Below are 21,728 nucleotides of genomic sequence, written 5' to 3'. Positions count from 1 at the left end.
AAAATAAAAAAGAGGCTTCCATTTCCAGTACTATTATTGATCAGAAATCCAGAAATATTCTTATACTTTTGAAGGAAGCACACTTAAAGCATGTTTTAAACATGACAAAGTGTTAAGGGAAATTCTGAGGCCAAAAATAAAGTAAAGCAAGAATTCAGAGGGATTTCCCTGGCGGTCCAGTGGTTATGATTCCAGGCTTTCACTGCTGGGGGCCCAGGTTCAATCTCAGGGACTAAGATCCCACAAGCCATGTGGTGCAGCGAAAAAAAAAAAAGAATCCAGAGAGACAAGTGACAAGCAAAGTGGCTAGCAAAATATAGGACAACTCATAATCCCTTGTGACCTCGAAATTCAATTTAAATACCAAAGCAGAATATAGGAGGAAAGGAAAGAAAGCCTAGGCCCCAGCTCCAGATGAGAAATTTGAAGTCACAAAGCTAGGGCACTGTATATACCAATAGCCTGTACCTTTTTTATTGCTGAGTAGTATTCTATGGTATCGATGTATCATAGTTTGATTAACCATTCAGCTATTAAAGAAAATTTTGGTCGTTGCAGTTTTTAGCTATTAAAAATAAAGCTGTTATGACCATTCATGTACAAGTTTTTTAGGTAAACATAAATTTTCATTTCTATAAGTGTCCAAGAGTGAGAGAGCTGGGTTGTATGGTAAGCGTATGATTAATATTTCTTTTTCTAAAGAAACTGCCTACTGTTTCCCAGAGTGCTATACCACTTTATATTCACACAAGCACTGCATAAGAGATCCAGTTTCTCTGCATCCTTGTTAGCACTTGGATTGTCGCTATTTTTTATTTTAGGCGTTCTAACAGATGTGTATCTCATCAGGGTCTTAATCTGCATTTCCCTAATGGTTAATGATGTTGAATGTCTTTATGTGTGCGTACTTGCCATACATTTATTCTTTTCAGTGAAATGTCTGTTCATGTCTTTTACCTGTTTTCTCCTTGGATTGTTTGATTTTCTACTGCTGAGCTTTAACAAAATCCTTATATATTCAAGATATCAGTCCTTTGTCAAATATATGATTTATAAATACTTCCTCCCAGCCTGTAGTATGTCTTTTTAATCCTCTTAATAGGGTCTTTCACAAAGCAAAAGTTCTTAATTTTTGATGAAGTCAAAATTTGATGTTTTCTTTTAGGGATCATGCTTTTGATAACATGTCTAAAAACTCTTCAGCAAGTCTTAACTCCCAGAGATTTTCTCTTATGGTTCCTTCTGAAAGTTTTATAATTTGTTTTACACTTATATCTGTGAGCTATTTCAAGTTAATTTCTGCATAAGGTGTGAGGTTTAGGTATAGGTTTAGGGATCTCCAATTGTTCCAGCACTATTTGTTGAAAAGACTATCCTTCCTCTATTGAACTGCTTTTGCACACTTTTCAAAAATCAGTTGTTTTTCATACTTGTGGAGCCACTTCTAAGTTCTATATTCCATCATGTAAGTATTAAACCTTTCTTCCCCTCTTGGTGGGTGTTTGGTGTCACCAGTCTTGACATCAAATTGAGTGGTGGGGAATGATGACATCCTCTGTGGGGCAGACACAAAATAGTTATCTTATCTTTTGGTTAATTTCCCATTTGGTTCTTTTTTATATATTCTATTTCATTGATGAGAATTTCTATTTCATTCTTGAGATGTTCTATTTTTTCATTTGTTTCAAACCTGTTTGTAAATGCTTGTTGAAGCATTTTTAATGACAGCTACTTTAAAGTGCTGTCATATAATCGGATTGTCTATGTCATCTTGCTGTTACCTTCTGTTGTTTCCTTTTTTTCATGCAAGTTGAGGTGTTCCTGGTTGCTAGGTATAATGAGTGATTTTCAGTTATATCCTGGACATTTTGGGTATTATGTTTCAAGACTCCATATCTTATTTAAATCTTTTGTTTTAGCAGGCTTCCTCTGATGCCACACTCACGGAGCAAGGAGGACCACCTCATTACCGCCAGTTGGGGATAGAAGTCCAGTCTCTGCTGACACCCTGGTTGGGGAGGAGCACCTCATTACTCTCGGTGGGGGTGAAAGTTCAGGCTCCCCACAGACCTCTGCTAATACCACCCTGGTTGTGAAATGGAGCAGGACTTTTTTTCTGCTCCTAACTTGGCCTCTCTTGACACAGTGCGGAGGGTGTGGGAGGCTTTATAGGTATGCGAGGTAATGAATGTCCAAATTTCTGCACTTCACCTCTGAAATCTAGAGGAACCCTGCTAGGAAACAAAAGGGGCATCTCTTTATTGCTGGATAGAGGCAGATGTCCAGCTCCCTATGTGGTCTCTAATGACATAAATTGAGGGAGTCATTACCATTGGCCCCTCACTGGGCCCTGTTAGAAGGAGGAGGGATGCCTTCTTATAGCCAGATGAGAGTGAAAGTGTAGGTTCCCCACTAGGTCTTTACTGGTGGGGGTAGCTGTAGGGTTGTAATTTTTTCTGTGGTGTTCGGCTAGAGTAGTACAGTTATTGTGTAAAAGTTTTCTGTCTTACTGGGCTGTCCATTTCCTAGTCCTTTGACTAGAGAGAACAGGGTTTTACAGGGGGCTTTTATCATCTAACCAATTGGCCTTTCCAAGTTGCAGGTTTCTTCAGCATCCAGGCCAGGATATGTCAGGCAAAATGAAAACCCAGAGAACTCACCAACCATGTTCTTCTCTCAGTGCTGAGATCCCTACCCAGTGTGTCTCCTCTCCACCTTTCAGAGTCTTCTCATAGTTTTATTATTAAATTTATATTTATACAGTCCCTATCAAAATCCCAAAGGATTGTTTGTGAGAAGCTGATTCTAAAGAGCCAAGGACCAAGAATACTGAAGAGACTCTTGAAAGAAAACAAGGTGGGAGACTTGCTCTATTATAAATCAAGAGTACTATACAATAAACTTAATGAGACAGTACGGTATAGATAAATATACTGATGGAACAGAAGAAAACGTCTAGAGACATACCTGCATGTACATGCACGTGTAATTTACAGCAAAGTTGGTGCTGTTGAACAGTGGGGCAAAGTGTAAAACTTAATCCCTATCATTCATCACATGCAAAAATAAATGCCAGACAGACACAAAAATCAAAACAGTAAATCAAATAAAACAGAAAAAGATAACAAGTAAGGTAGTATAAAAAATATCTAAGTTGAAGTAGGTAAAGAATAATTACAGAGGACATAAAAAGTGTTATTCATACACGAAAATATTGTTAAATTTGACCACAATAGAATTCTGATGTTCTATTCCCCAAAAGATTCCAATAAAAAGGGTGAAAAGGCATAGCATGGAGTAGGAAAAGATATCTACAGTGTATATAATCAACATAAGGCTCATATGTAGCATATGTAAGAACTCCTACGGATGAATAAGAAAAACACAGACAACTCATTTGTAAATGGCACAGAGTTGAGGAAGCAATTCACTGAAGAATTCCAAATGGTCAATAATTGTAAGAAAGTATTATTCAACACTTTATTAGTAATCACACAATGTAAACTAAACCCACAATGATATACCTAAACATACAAACAAAAGTGGCTGAGATAAGAAGGACTAACATAACAAATGTTGATGAGAAGCAGTAAAAATGTTTACAGCCTGTTGGTGGGTACAACACTTTGGAAAATAGCAGTATCACCAAAAATCGTAGAAACACATAGTCTATGGTGCAGTAATTCTACCCGCTAGGGATTTCATTACAGACACGTCCATACCAGTACAGTGGAAGACATTTACAAGAATATTCATTGCAACATTATTTGCAAGAAATCCAAACTGAAGCAACCCAAAATTCAGCAATAGAATGGATAAATAAATTGTGATATATTCGGACAATGAAATACTATATACAAAAAAAAATGAATGAACACCACATATCACTGAATAAAATAAGGCAAGAAACAAAAGAAGACATACCTTATAGATTCCATAAAGTTCAAAAGCAGGCAAAATTAACCATAATATTAGAAGAAATAAAATTATAAAGAAAAGAAGGGGAGTGATTAAAGGTAAGATGATGGTTACCTTTGGAGTGAGGGAGAAGTTCTACTATTTCCCAAACCCAATTGGTACAATTTGATCAACTGTTACTTTCTGACTGCCAAAAATGTACACAGATCTACTCAAAGTAGTTTACACTAACACTCTCTTGTTTTATGAATAGAATTATGAGTTCCTTTTATTTATAAACTCATTAAGCTGCACAAAATCGACTGCAACTAAACAAAATTCACAATAATATAATGTATAACAAAATAGTTTTCTATAAAATCTATTTATCAACCAACCACTCAATCAGCAGGTACTTAGAATATAATTCTTCATCATGGTAGTAACTAAAATAAACTTTTGTCACCCTGGAACTTTTTCCTCTAAAGTTCTGGCCAGATCTCAAATAATAAACACTTTGAATTAGGTTTTTAAAGAACCTTATACATTACTTCAATGGTAATCTTTTTGTTTTAAACAAAATAAAATTACCTTTTTTCATTTTTTCACTGATTTACATTGAATAGATAAAACTTTTGATGACATGATGTATCAATGATAAGAATTATTTAATAAGTTGTTTTGGAACGTCAATATTTTAAGATTTCAAATATATTGGGGATGGGGGGTGCTTCAAGATGGTGGAGTAAGATGTGGAGGAGATCACCTTCCTCCCCACAAATACATCAGAAATACATCTACATGTGGAACAACTCCTACAGAACACCTACTGAAAACTGTCAGAAGACCTCAGGCTTACGAAAAGGCAAGAAACTCCCCACGTACCTGGCCGTGAGACTGACAGGGTCTTGGTGCTCCGGCCAGGTGTCAGGCCTGAGCCTCTGATGTGGGAGTGCCAAGTTCAGCACACTGGTCCACCAGAGACGTCCCGGCCCTGTGTAATATCAATCGGTGAGACCTCTCCCGGAGATCTCCATCTCAACGTTAAGACCCACCTCCTCTCAACGACCAGCAGGCTCCAGAGCTGGACACTCCATACCAAACAACTAGCAAGACAGGAACACAACACCACCCATTAGCAGAGAGGCTGCCTAAAATCATACTATGTTCACAGACACCCCAAAACACAGCACCAGACCTGGACCTACCCACCACAAAGACAAGATTCAGCCTTATCCACCAGACACAGGCACTAGTCCCCTCCACCAGGAAGCCTACACAACCCACTGAACCAACTTTAGCCACTGGGGACAGACACCAAGAACAACGAGAACTATGAACCTGCAGCCTGCAAAAAGGAGACCACAAACGCAGTAAGATAAGCAAAATGAGCAGACAGAAAAACACACACCAGATCAAGGAGCAACGTAAAAACCCACCACACCTAACAAATGAAGAAGAAATAGGCACTCTACCTGAAAAATAATTCAGAAAAATGATAGTAAAGATGATCCAAAATCTTGGAAATAGAATAGAGAAAATGCAAGAAACATTTAACAAGGACCTAGAAGAACTAAAGAGGAAACAAGCAACAATGAACAACCCAATAAATGAAATTTAAAATACTCTAGAAGGGATCAATAGCAGAATAACTCAGGCAGAAGAACGGATAAGTGACCTGGAAGATAAAATAGTGGAAATAACTACTGCAGAGCAGAATAAAGAAAAAAGAATGAAAAGAACTGAGGACAGTCTCAGAGACCTCTAGGACAACATTAAACGCACAAACATTCGAATTACAGGGGTTCCAGAAGAAGAAGAGAAAAAGAAAGGGACTGCGAAAATATTTAAAGAGATTATAGTTGTAAACTTCCCTAATATGGGAAAGGAAATAGTTAATCAAGTCCAGGAAGCACAGAGAGTCCCATACAGGATAAATCCAAGGAGAAACACACCAAGAAAAGTATTAATCAAACTATCAAAAATTAAATACAAAGAAAACATTAAAAGCAGCAAGAGAAAAACAACAAATAACACAGAAGGGAATCCCCATAAGGTTAACAGCTGATCTTTCAGCAGAAACTCTGCAAGCCAGAAGGGACTCGCAGGACATATTTAAAGTGATGAAGGAGAAAAACCTAAAACCAAGATTACTCTACCCAGCATGGGTCTCATTCAGATTTGATGGAGAAATTAAAACCTTTACAGAAAAGCAAAAGCTGAGAGAGTTCAGCACCACCAAACCAGCTTTACAACAAATGCTAAAGGAACTTCTCTAGGCAAGAAACACAAGAGAAGGAAAAGACCTACAATAACAAACCCAAAACAATTAAGAAAATGGGAATAGGAACATACATATCGATAATTACCTTAAATGCAAATGGATTAATGCTTCCACCAAAAGACACAAACTGGCCTAATGGATACAAAAACAAGACCCATATATATGCTTTCTACAAGAGATCCAATTCAGACCCAGGGACACATACAGACTGAAAGTGAGGGCATGGAAAAAGATATTCCATGCAAATGGAAATCAAAAGAAAGCTGGAGTAGCAATTCCCATATCAGAAAACATAGACTTTAAAATAAACACTATTATAAGAGATAAAGAAGGACACTACATAATGATCAAGGGATCGATCCAAGAAGAAGATATAACAATTATAAATATTAATGCACCCAACATAGGAGCACCTGAATACATAAGGCAAATACTAAGAGCCATAAAAGGGGAAATCGACAGTAACACATTCATAGAAGGGGACTTTAACACCCCACTTTCATCAATGGACAGATCATCCAAAATAAAAATAAATAAGGAAACACAAGCTTTAAATGATACATTAAACAAGATGGACTTAATTGATATTTATAGGACATTCCACCCAAAAACAACAGAATACACATTTTTCTCAAGTGCTCATGGAACATTCTCCAGGATAGATCATATCTTGGGTCACAAATCAAGCCTTGGTAAATTTAAGAAAACTGAAATCGTATCAAGTATCTTTTCTGACCACAACGCTCTGAGACTACATATCAATTACAGGAAAAGATCTGTAAAAATTACAAACACATGGAGGCTAAACAATACACTACTAAATAACGAAGTGATCACTAACGAACTCAAAGAGGAAATCTAAAAATACCTAGAAACAAATGGCAATGGAGACACGACGACCCAAAACCTATGGGATGCAGGAAAAGCAGTTTTAAGAGGGAAGTTTATAGCAATACAATCCTACCTTATGAAGCAGGAAAAATCTCAAATAAACAACCTAAGCTTGCACATAAAGCAATTAGAGAAAGAAGAACAAAAAAACCCAAAGTTAGCAGAAGAAAAAAAATCATAAAGATCAGATCAGAAATAAATGAAAAAGAAATGAAGGAAATGATAGCAAAGATCAATAAAACTAAAAGCTGGTTCTTTGAGAACATAAGCAAAATTGATATACCATCAGCCAGACTCATCAAGAAAAAAAGGGAGAAGACTCAAATCAATAGAATTAGAAATGAAAAAGAAGTTACAGCTGACACTGCAGAAATACAAAGCATCATGAGAGATTACTACAAGCAACTATATGCCAATAAAATGGACAACCTCAAAAAAATGGACAAATTCTTAGAAAAGCACAGCCTTCCGAGACTGAACCAGGAAGAAATAGAAAATATAAACAGTCCAATCACAAGCACTGAAATTGAAACTGTGATTAGAAATCTTCCAACAAACAAAAGCCCAGGACTGGATGGCTTCAGAGGCGAATTCTATCAAACATTTAGAGAAGAGCTAACACCTATCCTTCTCAAACTCTTCCAAAATATAGCAGAGGGAGGAACACTCCCAAACTCACTCTACGAGGCCACCATCACTCTGAAACCGAACGAGAAAAAGATGTCAGAAAAAAAGAAAACTATGGGCCAATATCACTGGTGAACATAGATGCAAAAATCCTCAACAAAATACTAGCAAACAAAATCCAACAGCACATTAAAAGGATCATACACCATGATCAAGTGGGGTTTCTTCCAGGAATGCAAGGATTCTTCAATATATGCAAATAAATCAATGTAATAAACCATATTAACAAACTGAAGGAGAAAAACCATATGATCATCTCAATAGATGCAGAGAAAGCTTTTGACAAAATTCAACACCCATTTATGATAAAAACCCTGCAGAAAGTAAGCATAGAGGGAACTTTCCTCAAAATAATAAAGGCCATATATGACAAACCCAGAGCCAATATTGTCCTCAATGGTGAAAAACTGAAACCATTTACACTAAGATCAGGAATAAGACAAGGTTGCCCACTCTCACCACTCTTATTCAACGTAGTTTTGGAAGTTCTAGCCACAGCAATCAAAGAAGAAAAAGAAATAAAAGAAATCCAAATCGGAAAAGAAGAAGTAAAGCTGTCACTGTTTGCAGATGACATGATACTATATATAGAGCATCCTAAAGATGCCACCAGAAAACTACTAGAACTAACCAATGCATTTGGTAAAGTACCAGGATCCAAAATTAAAGCACAGAAATCTCCGGCGTTCCTATACACTAATGATGAGAAATCTGAAAGTGAAATCAAGAAAACACTCCCATTTACGACTGCAACAAAAAGAATAAAATATCTAGGAATAAACCTACCTAAGGAGACAAAAGACCTGTATGCAGAAAATTATAAGACACTGATGAAAGAAATTAAAGATGATACAAATAGATGGAGAGATATATCATGTCCTTGAATTGGAAGAATCAACATTGTGAAAATGACTCTACTACCCAAAGCAATCTACAGATTCAATGCAATCCCTATTAAACTACCACTGGCATTTTTCACAGAACTAGAACAAAAAATTTCACAATTTGTATGGAAACACAAAAGACCCCAAATAGCCAAAGCAATCCTGAGAACGAAAAACGGAGCTGGAGGAATCAGGCTCCCTGACTTCAGACTATACTACAAAGCTACAGTAATCAAGACAATACATTACTGGCATAAAAACAGAAATATAGATCAATGGAACAGGACAGAAAGCCCAGAGATAAACCCACGCACATATGGTCACCTTATCTTTTATAAAGGAGGTAAGAATATAAAATGGAGAAAAGACAGCCTCTTCAATAAGTGGTGCTGGTAAAACTGGACAGGTACAAGTAAAAGTATGAGATTAGAACACTCCCTAACACCATACACAAAAATAAGCTCAAAATAGATTAAAGACCTAAATGTGAGGCCAGAAGCTATCAAACTCTTAGAGGAAAACATAGGCAGAACACTCTATGACATAAATCACAGCAAGATCCTTTTTGACCCACCTTCTAGAGAAATGGAAATAAAAACAAAAATAAACAAATGGGACCTAATGAAACTTAAAAGCTTTTGAACAGCAAAGGAAACCATAAACAAGACCAAAAGACAACCCTCACAATGGGAGAAAATATTTGCAAATGAAGCAACTGACAAAGGATTAATCTCCAAAATTTACAACGAGCTCATGCAGCTAAGTAACAAAAAAGCAAACAACCCTATCCAAAAATGGGCAGAAGACCTAAATAGACACTTCTCCAAACACGATATACAGATTGCCAACAAACACATGAAAGAATGCTCAACATCATTAATCATTAGAGAAATGCAAATCAAAACTACAATGAGATATCATCTCACACCAGTCAGAATGGCCACCATCAAAAAATCTAGAAACAATACATGCTGGAGAGGGTGTGGAGAAAAGGGAACCCTCTTGCACTGTTGATGGGAATGTAAATTGATACAGCCACTATGGAGAACAGTATGGAGGTTCCTTAAAAAAACCACAAATAGAACTACCATATGACCCAGCAATCCTACTACTGGGCATATACCCTGAGAAAACCGTAATTCAAAAAGAGTCATGTATCAATATGTTCATTGCAGCTCTATTTACAATACCCAGGACATGGAAGCAACCTAAGTATCCATCAACAGATGAATGGATAAAGAAGATGTGGCACATATTCACAATGGAATATTACTCAGCCGTAAAAAGAAACGAAATTGAGTTATTTGTAGTGACGTGGATGGACCTAGTGTCTGTCATACAGAGTGAAGTAAGTCAGAAAGAGAAAAAACAAATACCGTATGCTAACACATATATATGGAATCTAAGAAAAAAAAAAGTCATGAGGAACCTAGGGGAAGACGGGAATAAAGACACAGACCTACTAGAGAACAGACTTGAGGATATGGGGACGGGGAACGGTAAGCTGTGACAAAGTGAGAGAGTGGCATGGACATATATACACTACCAAATGTAAAATGGATAGCTAGTGGGAAGCAGCCACATAGCGCAGGGAGATCAGCTCTGTGGTTTGTGACGACCTAGAGGGGTGGGATAGGGAGGGTGGGAGGGAGGGAGACGCAAGAGGGAAGAGATATGGGAGCATATGTATATGTATAACTGATTCACTTTGTTATAAAGCAGAAACTAAGACACCATAAAGCAATATAAAATAGTATAAAGCAATTATAAAGCATAAAGGAGTATAAAACAATTATACTCCAAAATAGATGTTAAAAAAAAAAACATGATAATCTCATTAGAAGTAGAAAAAGCCTTTGACAAAATTCTACATCCAATTATGATAAAAACTCTACAGAAAGTAGGCATAGAGGGAACTTACCTCAACATAATAAAGGCTATATATGAAAAACTCACAGCAAACATCGTTCTCAATGGTGAAAAACTGAAACCATTTCCTCTACAATCAGGAACAAGACAAGGTTGCCCACTCTTTCCACTATTATTCAACATAGTTTTGGAACTTTCAGCCACAGCAACCAGAGAAGAAAAAGAAATAAAAGGAATCCAAATCAGAAAAGAAGAAGTAAAACTGTCACTGTTTGCTGATGACATGACACTATACATAGAAAATCCTAAAGATGCCACCAGAAAACTACTAGAGCTAATCAATGAATTTGGGAAGGTAGCAGGATACAAAATTAATGCACAGAAATCTTTTGCATTCCTATACACTAATGATGAAAAATCTGAAAGTGAAATTAAGAACACACTCCCATTTACGACTGCAACAAAAAGAATAAAATATCTAGGAATAAACCTACCTAAGGAGACAAAAGACTGGTATGCAGAAAACTTTGACACTGATCAAAGAAATTAAAGACGATACAGATGGAGAGATATACCATGTTCTTGCATTGAAAGAATCAACATTGTGAAAATGACTATAAGACCCAAAGCAAACTACAGCTTCAATGCAATCCCCATCAAACTATTCATAGCATTTTTCACAGAAAAAGAACAAAAAAATTTACAATTTGTATGGAAACACAGAAGACCCCGAATAGCCAAAGCAATCTTGAGAAAGAAAAACAAAGCTGGATGAATCAGGCTCCCTGACTTCAGACTATACTACAAAGCTACAGTAATCAAGACAATACATTACTGGCATAAAAACAGAAATATAGATCAATGGAACAGGATAGAAAGCCTAGAAATAAACCCATGCACATATGGTCACCTTATGTTTAATAAAGGAGGCTAGAATATACAATGGAGAAAAGACAGCCTCTTCAATAAGTGGTGCTGGGAAAAATGGAAAGATACATGTAAAAGAATGAAATTAAAACACACCCTAACACCATACACAAAAAGAAACTGAAAATGGATTAAAGACCTAAATGTAAGGCCAGAAACTATCAAACTCTTAGAGGAAAACATAGGCAGAACACTCTATGACATAAATCACAGCAAGATTCTTTTTGACCCACCTCCTAGAGAAATGGAAATGAAAACAAACAAATGGGACCTAATGAAGCTTAAAAGCTTTTGCACAGCAAAGGAAACCTTGAACAAGACGAAAAGAGAACCCTCAGAATGGGAGAAAATATTTGCAAACGAAGCAACTAACAAAGGATTAATCTCCAAAATATACAAGCAGCTCATGCAGCTCAATATCAAGAAAACAAACAACCCCATCCAAAAATGGGCAGAAGACCTAAATAGACTTTTCTCCAAAGAATATATACAGATTGCCAATAAACACATAAAATGATGGTCAATATCACTAATCATTAGAGAAATGCAAATTCAAACTACAATGAGGTATCACCTCACACCGGTCAGAATGGCCATCATCAAAAATCTACAAACAATAAATGCTGGAGAGGGTGTGGAGAAAAGGGAACCCTTCTGCACTGTTGCTGGGAATGTAAATTGATAAAGTCACTATGGAGAAACAGTATTGGATGTTCCTTAAAAAACTAAAAACAGAACTACCATACGATCCAGCAATCCCACTACTGGGCATATACCCCGAGAAAACCATAATTCAAAAAGAGACATGTACCCCAATGTTCAGTGCAGCACTATTTACAATAGCCAGGACATGGAAGCAACCTAAGTGTCCATCGACAGATGAAAGGATAAAGAAGATGTGGCATATATATATATACAGTGGAATATTACTCAGCCAAAGAAAGAAATGAAATTGAGTTATTTGTAGTGAGGTCGATGGACCCAGCGTCTGTCATACAGAGTGAAGTAAGTCAGAAAGAGAAAATCAAATACCGTATGGTAACACATATATATGGAGTCTCAAGAAAAAAAGGTTCTGATGAACATAGGGGCAGGACAGGAATAAAGACGCAGACGTAGAGAATGGACTTGAGCACACGGGGAGGGGGAACTGTAAGATGGGATGAAGTGAGAGAGTTGCACTGACATATATACACTACCATATGTAAAACAGATAGCTAGTGGGCAGCAGTCGCGTAGCACAGGGAGATCAGCTCGGTGCTTTGTGACCACATAGAGGTGTGGGATAGGGAGCGTGGGAGGGAGACACAAGAGGGATAGCATATGGGAATATATATATACGTGTAGCTGATTAACTTCATTATATAGCAGAAACTAACACAACATTGTAAAGGAATTATACACCAATTAATATGTTAAAAAAAAGACATAAGCAGAATAAGCATCTCAATTGCAAACATGTAAATAAAACTTTAGAAAAAATAAAAATAAAGAAAATAAAAAATAAAATATATTGGGGAATAAAATACATTAGGTTGAAATTTTTAAAAATCTGAACAGCAAAATAAAAAAAATACGCTGGGGAATAAAATACATTACGTAGAAATCAGAAATTTAAAAATTTAGTCAGACTAAATAATTTATTATCATGAAGGCTAATATAAAAACAGAAATTTCTTCTTTTCATATATTTCATATACCTGGAAACAGCAATGAGCTTATTATCACATTCATTGTTTTTTGGCTGAAAGATAAATACCTTAAGATTTATATTCAGGAAAATTATATCTATTTCCATGTTCATCTATGCAAAAGATTATACTAAATTAGTATTTGAAAATTATTAAAAAGTGAGTATTTTCACTGTATATTCCAAAGAAAACAATTTTTTAAGGATTTAAATTAAATCACTGGCAACAAAAATTGATTTAAGTTATGAAGCATGAGATAACATTAAAAACATAGCTTATAATTAAGCAAAATTGTGATATACCTTTGGAGTCTTTCCATCTACATTTGGATATATTTGTACTATTTCTTTTCCTTGCATTTGGCTGTCTTCTGTTTGGCTTTCTTTCTGGTCTCCTCTATCCTCTGTAGGACTTATTTTCTGGGATGTTTCTACAATAACTGTTCCCAAATTTTGTAAGGTCTGTGCTTCAGAATCACTGATTTTGGAAAAAAGAGGGGATATAAAGCCCAAGAAGAAGAGTTGTTAAACGTACCTCTTTAAGTTCAAGACCAAATAATATTACAGCACAGGTTATATAGGTAGCTACAAGTTTAATTTGGGCATTTACTGGTTCTCATTGTTAAGAGAGAAAATTACACTAAATATATTGAGAAAAAATTAGTTTAAATATATTTTTAAAAATTATAAAATCTCATCAAGAAGTTAGATTATCTAATATCACATGCTTGCAGCATCACTTCTATAGTATTTCTCCAAGTGTTAACTCAGGAAGCACATGTTTTAACGCTTGCAGGGTTGGAACACTCACTACTTTCTGACCCAGGGCAGAAAGCTTTAATATTTCTAAAAGAAAGTTTTCTCCTAGTCTGGAACAAAATCTGAATCTCTGAGCCTTTCATGAATTGATCTAGTTCCATGTCTTATGGGTATTCATCATTCAATATAATACTTGTTAAGCACCAACTATGTACCAGGCACTTTTCTGGGCACAAGGGTAAAGTGGTGAGTGAAAAAAAAAAATAGATGAAACTCCTTGCCCTCAGGTAGCTTTCAGCCCAGTGGGGTGGGGAGACAGGTGACAAAGAAGAAGACTAAGTTATATATATATATATAAAACACATAGTATGTTAATAGTTTGTGTTAAAGAAAAAAAATAAAGGGAAGAAGATTAGAAGTGCTGGTGTTGATGCTGAGCAGAAATTTAAGTTCAATCCCTTTTCCACATAGATGATCTAACTATTTGGATATAGTTATATGATGCTTGCAACATCTCTAAGGAAAACATCCCTAGCTTGTTCAAGTACTCCTAACATGAATGCTTTTGAGATGCTTTCCCATCCTGGTCCCTCTTGAAAAGTACACCAGCTTATTTTGATGGAGCATTGTGTCCAGAATTCAATTTCATACTTCAAGTGTACAATGAGAAGTACTTAGTAGTACTCCTGGTAGATGTAGACTAAATTTTTATAAGCTTTTCCAGCATGCATTATTGTACTGAGACTCTTACAGGATTTAACAAAATATACTTTTAAATTCACTATTACAAAGTGCCATATTTTCCCATTGCATAGTTGAACAATTAACATTTTATAGCCAAGTAAAGGACCCTGTAGTCTTTTGGATAACTATGTCTTCCCAGTCTATTGAGATCTTTGGGGATTTTGATTCTATCTTGTATTTTCTAGCCCTTTCAGTGTCACGTTATCCACAGATTTGATAAACATGTTTTGCTGAAATTCTGTCTTTCTTCTTCTAGGTATTAACAACTCCTCCTGATTATTACCTATCAGTGAATGGGCATTGATAAAGATAATTCATATATCGGGACCCACAAAATGCAGAGTGCCCCAGCGGCCCGGCCTGGGTCAGAAACTGGAACCTAAGTCAGCTGCACTAACGGGAAATGCATCACTGTCAAGGAAAGCTAACATATACCAATCAATCCTCCAATTCAGCTTTAGCTAGTTTGCGAACTTTAGCTAGCTACCTTATCCTAGAAAATAGGACCCGCTAGCTTTACAAGAAAATCCCTGACCTCCTAGCCAATCATGCCCTGTTTCTGCTTTGCCTCTTATAATGCTCTATAAAACTCCCTCCTGCCCCAAATCCCTTGAAAGAGTGCTCCACAGCTTGTTAGGCACTGGACTCCCCTTATCCATGCATGTTTTCCCATGAATAGAGGTCTTCATGCTCGTTACTAAATCATATTATTTTTGTTCTTTGACATCATGCTCTTGTAATTCTATTCAACTATGGGAAATAAATATTCATAAGGTAATAATTATATAATATTCTATATACAAATAAATAAAGGGCCAAGTTCTATTTTCCTCAGTATCCAAGTAAATTTCTTATATTTCAGACTATGAAAAGTTAAAAGAAATAGAATGTCCTGAAGTCCTGAGGCTCCATTGTGGGATTTCTAATTGCTTGAGAATTCTTTGCAGCTGAGTGATTCCTGAGACCATTCTGTCAGGCAGGAAATGTAACAATTAATCCTCACAGTGTAAAACTGAGTTTCACTGCTAATAACTTAAATGACAATCCTACGTTTTAAGAGATATTGTGTGATACATCCCCCAAAATACGTGACCTTCTGCACATGCACCAAGAAGATGAAATTGAACTGAGTGTATTCCTTAACTTTCATATATTTATTCAGACATACATACACCAGTAAATATGTACCACTATATTATGAAGAGTGTGGTAGTACCAACTGGCTGAGATATAATCAGTAGATGAAACCAGAATTTCCTGGAAGACAAAGATAAACACTTAGTGGGTTTTAAGCTAAGTAGGATTTTATCTCTAACTGCTTTTGAGAACAGGGAAGAAAACCTTAGAAGAGGTAACAAAGAAACAGGAACGCAGATTTGGTCTTTCTTCCTTACTTTCGTAAATTTGTTTTTGAGTTTTTCACCTGTCTAAAGACCAGAGGCATGACCACTGATCATTTAAAACAGCGGTTTGCAAACTTGTCTGCATATTGGAATCAGCTGGAGAGCCTCAAAACATACTGAAGCTTGTATCTCACTCCAGAAGTTATGATTTAATTGTTCTGGGATGTGGCCTGAGCTTTGGAATTTTTATGAGATCCCCAGGTGATTCTAATATGCAAACAAGTTTGAGAATTGCATTTTAAAATGTTTCAGATCTATGTCTAAGAAAACTATCCAGAAACATCCCAAATCTAAAACAGATCATGACTGCAGATTAAAAAAAAAAAAAAAAAAAACTTGGGAAAATAAAAGGAAATATGCGCCATCATAAACCAAGACAGAATTATGGAAAATTGTTCCATGTGTCTGTTAACAATTCTGGCCACGTTAAACTTCCGTATTATCTAGGTATAAAAAGAGGTGTTCTATTATCCACTTGCCTTTGTGGTTTTACTGATGTGCTTCAATGTATGAATGTATAGCCAGGGGTAAGGGTAAGAAATATTATAGATTTTTAGTATTCCCCTGTTGTTATTCACTAGGGGTTAGATAACTTAAAACTAGGAATCTGTAGAGCTTTAACTTTAAAGAACTAATTTTTAACCTCCTTCAATTAAAGTTAGCACAATGACTTTGCATAATACATACATGAAATAATTAGTGAAGATGGTTCTTAATTTAAAGGATGTTAAACAGCTTGTAGACATCTGGTAACAAGCTGAAATGGGTCATTCAAAATTTATCTAACTAAATTAAGGGGAAAAAATGTTTCTCCTCCCAGGTTGCCATGTCACAAGACAACTAAACCGACTTAGTAGGCTTGCCTGGGAATCCTTAGCTGTCAGTGGTGAATATGCAAAGGGCCAGCAAATTAAATCAACCTGCCAAACTGTCAATTTCAAGCCTCATGACTGCATGAAAATAGCATCACTGGAAGAAATCAAGCATTGCCTTCTTTTGGGTTTCCTGGCACCTATTCAAACACTCATGCAGTTGTGGCTAATTTTGCATGCAAATTTCAGTCAATAAGCTCAGAACAAGACCTCCCAAGATATTTCAAAGGATCTGACAGTATTTTTTCTGAATACCAAATCGACAGTAGTTGAAATTCAATCTCCACTTGCTGGTGCTTTACATATGCACAGTGTCCCCACCACTGAGCTAAGTTAATGAGAGCCTTACCTGCTTTCGCACACATCCTCCCAGCCGTCCTTGCTGAGGTTCTCAAACACGTTGCTCATGACCTTGATGGAGTGATTGAGAACAGTGTGGTAACGACCCACGGCACGCTTTTTCTTGGCCGCTTTAAATTTAACCTTGGTAGTGGTTGCCTTACAATCAGATTGTCTAGATCCATATCTCACTTCCGTGGTGGCCATCTCAGATTTAGCTTTGTCTGCTGAACGCTGTAATTTCTCCACTGAATTCATCAGCTCTTCATTTTCATTTCTCAACTCATTAGCTTCTGCCACTTGTCTCCTTAGGGAAGTGACTTCTATCTCCAGCTCACTGAGTTTTACTTGAAGTTCAGCTTTGTCTTTTTCTACATCTTTACTTCCCTTTTGCAGTTGTTCCAGCTCTTTTTCTCTGGTCTTTGCATCTTCTTGCTGCTGTTTTACAAGGGATTTCAGGAAATCATTTTCTTTTATTAATTTTTTATTCCCTTCTTTTAATTTTCTTGACCTTTTCTCAAAAGATTTTAGCCGATTTTCCAATTCAATGACCTAAACAGAAAAGTTTAATTTATTCTTTTAAAAGTCCAAAACCAGAATGTACTGTATTTTTATTGTCATTTCTAACTTATGAAAATAAAATTTCATTTAGCACAAGGACAAAATAAATCTAAAGTACTTAATTTCTAAATAATTCTAAGGTGGTGTACATAAATACATTCTAAAATGCAATAATACATCTGTTGAATAAAGGACAGATGGTAAAAGAAGTTAAAATTCTACACAATGTGACACAGAACTAAGTATGCTAATAAGCTCTGCAGAGTTCTCTGAGACTGTAAGTGCTTTGGCTTTATAGTCTACTGTTGGGAAGGAAAAAAATTTCCTTCTACCCTTCTAGGTTCTTTGGCTGGTCTCAGAATGAAATTGATATAAGACAGATTAACAAGAGAAGAACAAAAATTTAATATCACGTATACCTCCTGTATACTTGGGAGATACCCAGGAAAACTGAGTAACTCCCTGAAATGGCCTAAGCCATCACCTTAAATACCATTTTCACCTAAAGACTACGTAAGATTTTGGTGGGTGGGAGTCAGTTATACGAGGTTCCCAGGAAAAGCACAGTAAACAAGGGTCTGGCTGTTAGGCAGATTTAGGTCCTTGCCTTCTCCACTGATTATACTTTTAGAGATTTGGTCATCTTCATCTTCCTGGTACAGCAAGGTATACCCTCTTACAAATGGAGATTTCCCTTATAAATGTAAATGTTTCTTACAAAGGGATAACTTCTACTCAGTTTTCAGGGCTTTTCCTATGTCTGTAGTTTCTTAAAAATAATCAGCCTAAAATAATCAATATGCAAAAGAGACATATTTTGGGGTGATATATTTTGCTCCCCCTCATTTTACTACTCGTGAAAAAGAATACTTTCACAGAAAAACAATTTATACAAAAAGTCTGAAAACAGTACATAGGGAAACTTTATTATTAAAATAAAAGTAGCCTTCAATATTTAACTATCATATGAAAAACTGATGACCTAAATACAAAATGATCTATTGAGGCTGCTTTTTCCTAAATTATAAAAATGTAATTTTAATAGTTGTGAGGTCCTTAGTTTATACAATACAGGAACTTTTTACCAAAAAAGGAAATCTAACAATGTTAAAATAATTATTTCAAGGTTTCATATGAATTAATTTTTTTACATTTATTTCATTAAACAGTGTTCACGTTGTAGGACACACAAATAATATATAATTCTTGAACTTAATTAATTTCAAAAACTATTCAGAAACAAAGACAATTGCACAAACAAAGCTAATAAAGGATAGAATCTAAGTGCCATAAGTCTGGACATAAAGGAAAGAGCAATTGATTCTAAGCCATGAGTACAAAAATTTCAAGGAGTTGATTTCAACTTAAATCTTGAAAAATATTCAACACTGTTTGTAAAGCACTGTTGTAGAGGAAGACATTTCTCTCTACCCTTCTGTGTTCTTATGGCTGGTCTAAGAATTAAACTGACATGAGACAGATTAACAGGAGAAAATCAAAGGTTTTATAACATGTGTACATGGAAGAGACCCAGGAAAACACAGTAACTCAATGAAATGGCCAAAACCCTCCTCGTCTTAAATACCATTTTCAGCTAAAGAGAAAAGAGGATATTGGTGCTAGTGGTTTAGGAGGAAGGCAATTAACAAGGAGATGGAAAAGCAAATTCGTGGTAAACAAATGTTTGCTGAACCATGCAGAGACAACAGGACACAGAGAGAAATTTTAACAGACAATTTGCTAGATTCTTCCCTGTCAACACACACCTAGTTTATACTACAGTTATCTATGGTGATAGTTCCCTTCCTGGAATAGGTCCTCTATCTTCATTCTCTTAGGCAGTCAGGTGGAAGGTCAAAGTTTCTTCCTGAGTCTTTTGGGCCCTGATTGTTTTTGACTCAAAATAATCCATATGCCAAAGAGACTTTTGGGGTGGCAAATTTTGTTCCTTTATAGTACATTTTACCATTTATACAAATTTTTAATAAACACAATCTCTTCTGATAATCTCAAAAACAGGTGAGGTAAGTAGAACTGATAATTATCTTCCCAGAAAAGGAAATGGAAGCTCTGAAAACTTAACACACAGACGTAAACATTTCCTGGTTAAACTGGGATTCAAGTTCAGGATTTTGTTCCTATCCCACTATTCCACAAGCCATATGGGGAAGAAGACTTTCCCAGATATATGTGGAAAATGAACAAAGAACTAGGGTCAAGAAAGAAAGAGTCAAGCAAGAAACTTTTATAGGTCTTAACAGGGCTTACTCTTGACCTAGAGTAGATGTATATGAGTTTGCACCAGACTACTTGTAGACCTCTGTATATTTCTGGGAAACAAATTCTATTGATCCCTCTCAATGCAAATACTTTATTGGAGAGCTGGATAATGTGACAAAAAAATACAACAATTGAAAAACTATATGGACTCATACTTATCTTAAAACAAATTCTTCAAAGGAGAAAACATTATTGATACATTGACAACAAATGATTTAAAATAATATTCGAGAAATACACAAAAAACTTATGCATACTCTTAACACTTTCCAGTTTACTGGACTTGACTCATGATGGTGAAGATCTAAGTTGTTTCCTAATGTGAGTTTCAGTCCTCTCTGATCCTTCTGCACCATTAGTCTTCTTGTGAGTTCAACCCCCTTCATTTAATTCAACAGTCATTTACCGATTGGTTATGCTGCCCTGGGACATGGATATTTCCCAACACAATATGAAGAATCTCAGCTAATTTTAATCAGTTTTTTCCATAGTATGATATACTCCCTACTGTTGGATTTATGTCTTTGTAGGGCTTACTCTTGACCTGAAATAGAGGTATATGAGTTTCTACCAGAATATTGTAGACCTCTGTATATTTCTGTGAAACAAATTCTGTTGTTCTTTCTCAATGCAAATACTTTATTGGAGAGCTGGATAATGTGACAGAAAATACAGTGTTCAGGAATACATGAACATTTTTACTTTTTCCAAATCACTCTATCATGAAATTATAGTCTCCATTTACTAAAAAATACTACAAGCAGAAAAAGAATACCACCTTTTTCTCTTTGGTTTCTCTCAGTGGTTTTTAATCACTGCCCCAAACAGCATAGTTTTCATAAATATACTTTAAAATATTTTAGCATGTTAGATTCCAGGGTGGAGTGAATAGAAGAGACTGTATTTTTAAAAATTATTTTATGAAAATAAACAATTATACCTTTAAAAAATGATTTTGACAGTGGTGATATAAAAATATTAGTAAGAAGCAGTGCAATCTAGGGGAAATTGAATTTTGAGCCTGGTCTGGATCTCACTTCTAGCTCTGATTGCTTTACCTGGTAAAATATTTAACCTATTTTACCTTTAGTTTCCTCATCTGTGAAATGGGAATAGTAACAGCTATTTTGCAGGTTATAAGCATTAAATATGATCATATACCACAATTCTCAGTAGACGGTAAGTTCTAGACGGTTCATCATCATCATCATCATTATCATTATTGTCTCTATTACTGTTAATCATAACAGCTAGTTAATAATATTACTTGAGCTAAAATATAATTACTTGCATTAAATATTGCTGAATTATCTATTAAATCAACTTTACACTTTTTTTTTTTTGCGGTACACGGGCCTCTCACTGTTGTGGCCTCTTCCATTGCGGAGAACAGGCTCCGGGAGCGCAGGCTCAGCGGCCATGGCTCACGGGCCCAGCCACTTCGCGGCATGCGGGATCCTCCCGGACCGGGGCACGAACCCGCAGCCCCTGTATCGGCAGGCGGACTCCCAACCACTGCACCACGAGGGAAGCCCCTCAACTTTATACTTTTGATTAAAATATAACATAATGAAGAAATGTAACAAACATCTTAAATTTGAGATTTCAGTTTTGGAAATTGGCATTATTTTTTTATCTTAA

General features: G+C 35.9%; 1 protein-coding gene across 7 annotated transcripts in view; it reads right to left on the bottom strand.

Moving 5' to 3' along the window:
* The window catches only part of CNTLN (centlein), a 331,161-nt gene that overhangs the window by 88,650 nt on the left and 220,783 nt on the right, over positions 1–21,728 (bottom strand). For all 7 annotated transcript variants that reach the window (XM_032635110.1, XM_032635111.1, XM_032635112.1 and 4 more), the window contains 2 exons: positions 17,257–17,798; positions 13,433–13,607 (listed from right to left, as the gene is read on the bottom strand). In XM_032635110.1, the coding sequence (XP_032491001.1) occupies positions 13,433–13,607; positions 17,257–17,798 (717 nt within the window). The remainder of the gene's footprint in view (positions 1–13,432; positions 13,608–17,256; positions 17,799–21,728) is intronic.

This window comes from Phocoena sinus, chromosome 6 (genome assembly GCF_008692025.1).
Source record: "Phocoena sinus isolate mPhoSin1 chromosome 6, mPhoSin1.pri, whole genome shotgun sequence".
In the NCBI taxonomy this organism is placed as follows: domain Eukaryota; kingdom Metazoa; phylum Chordata; class Mammalia; order Artiodactyla; family Phocoenidae; genus Phocoena; species Phocoena sinus.
Note: the sequence above shows the minus strand (reverse complement) of the source record. Positions and strands in the feature narration are given on the sequence as shown.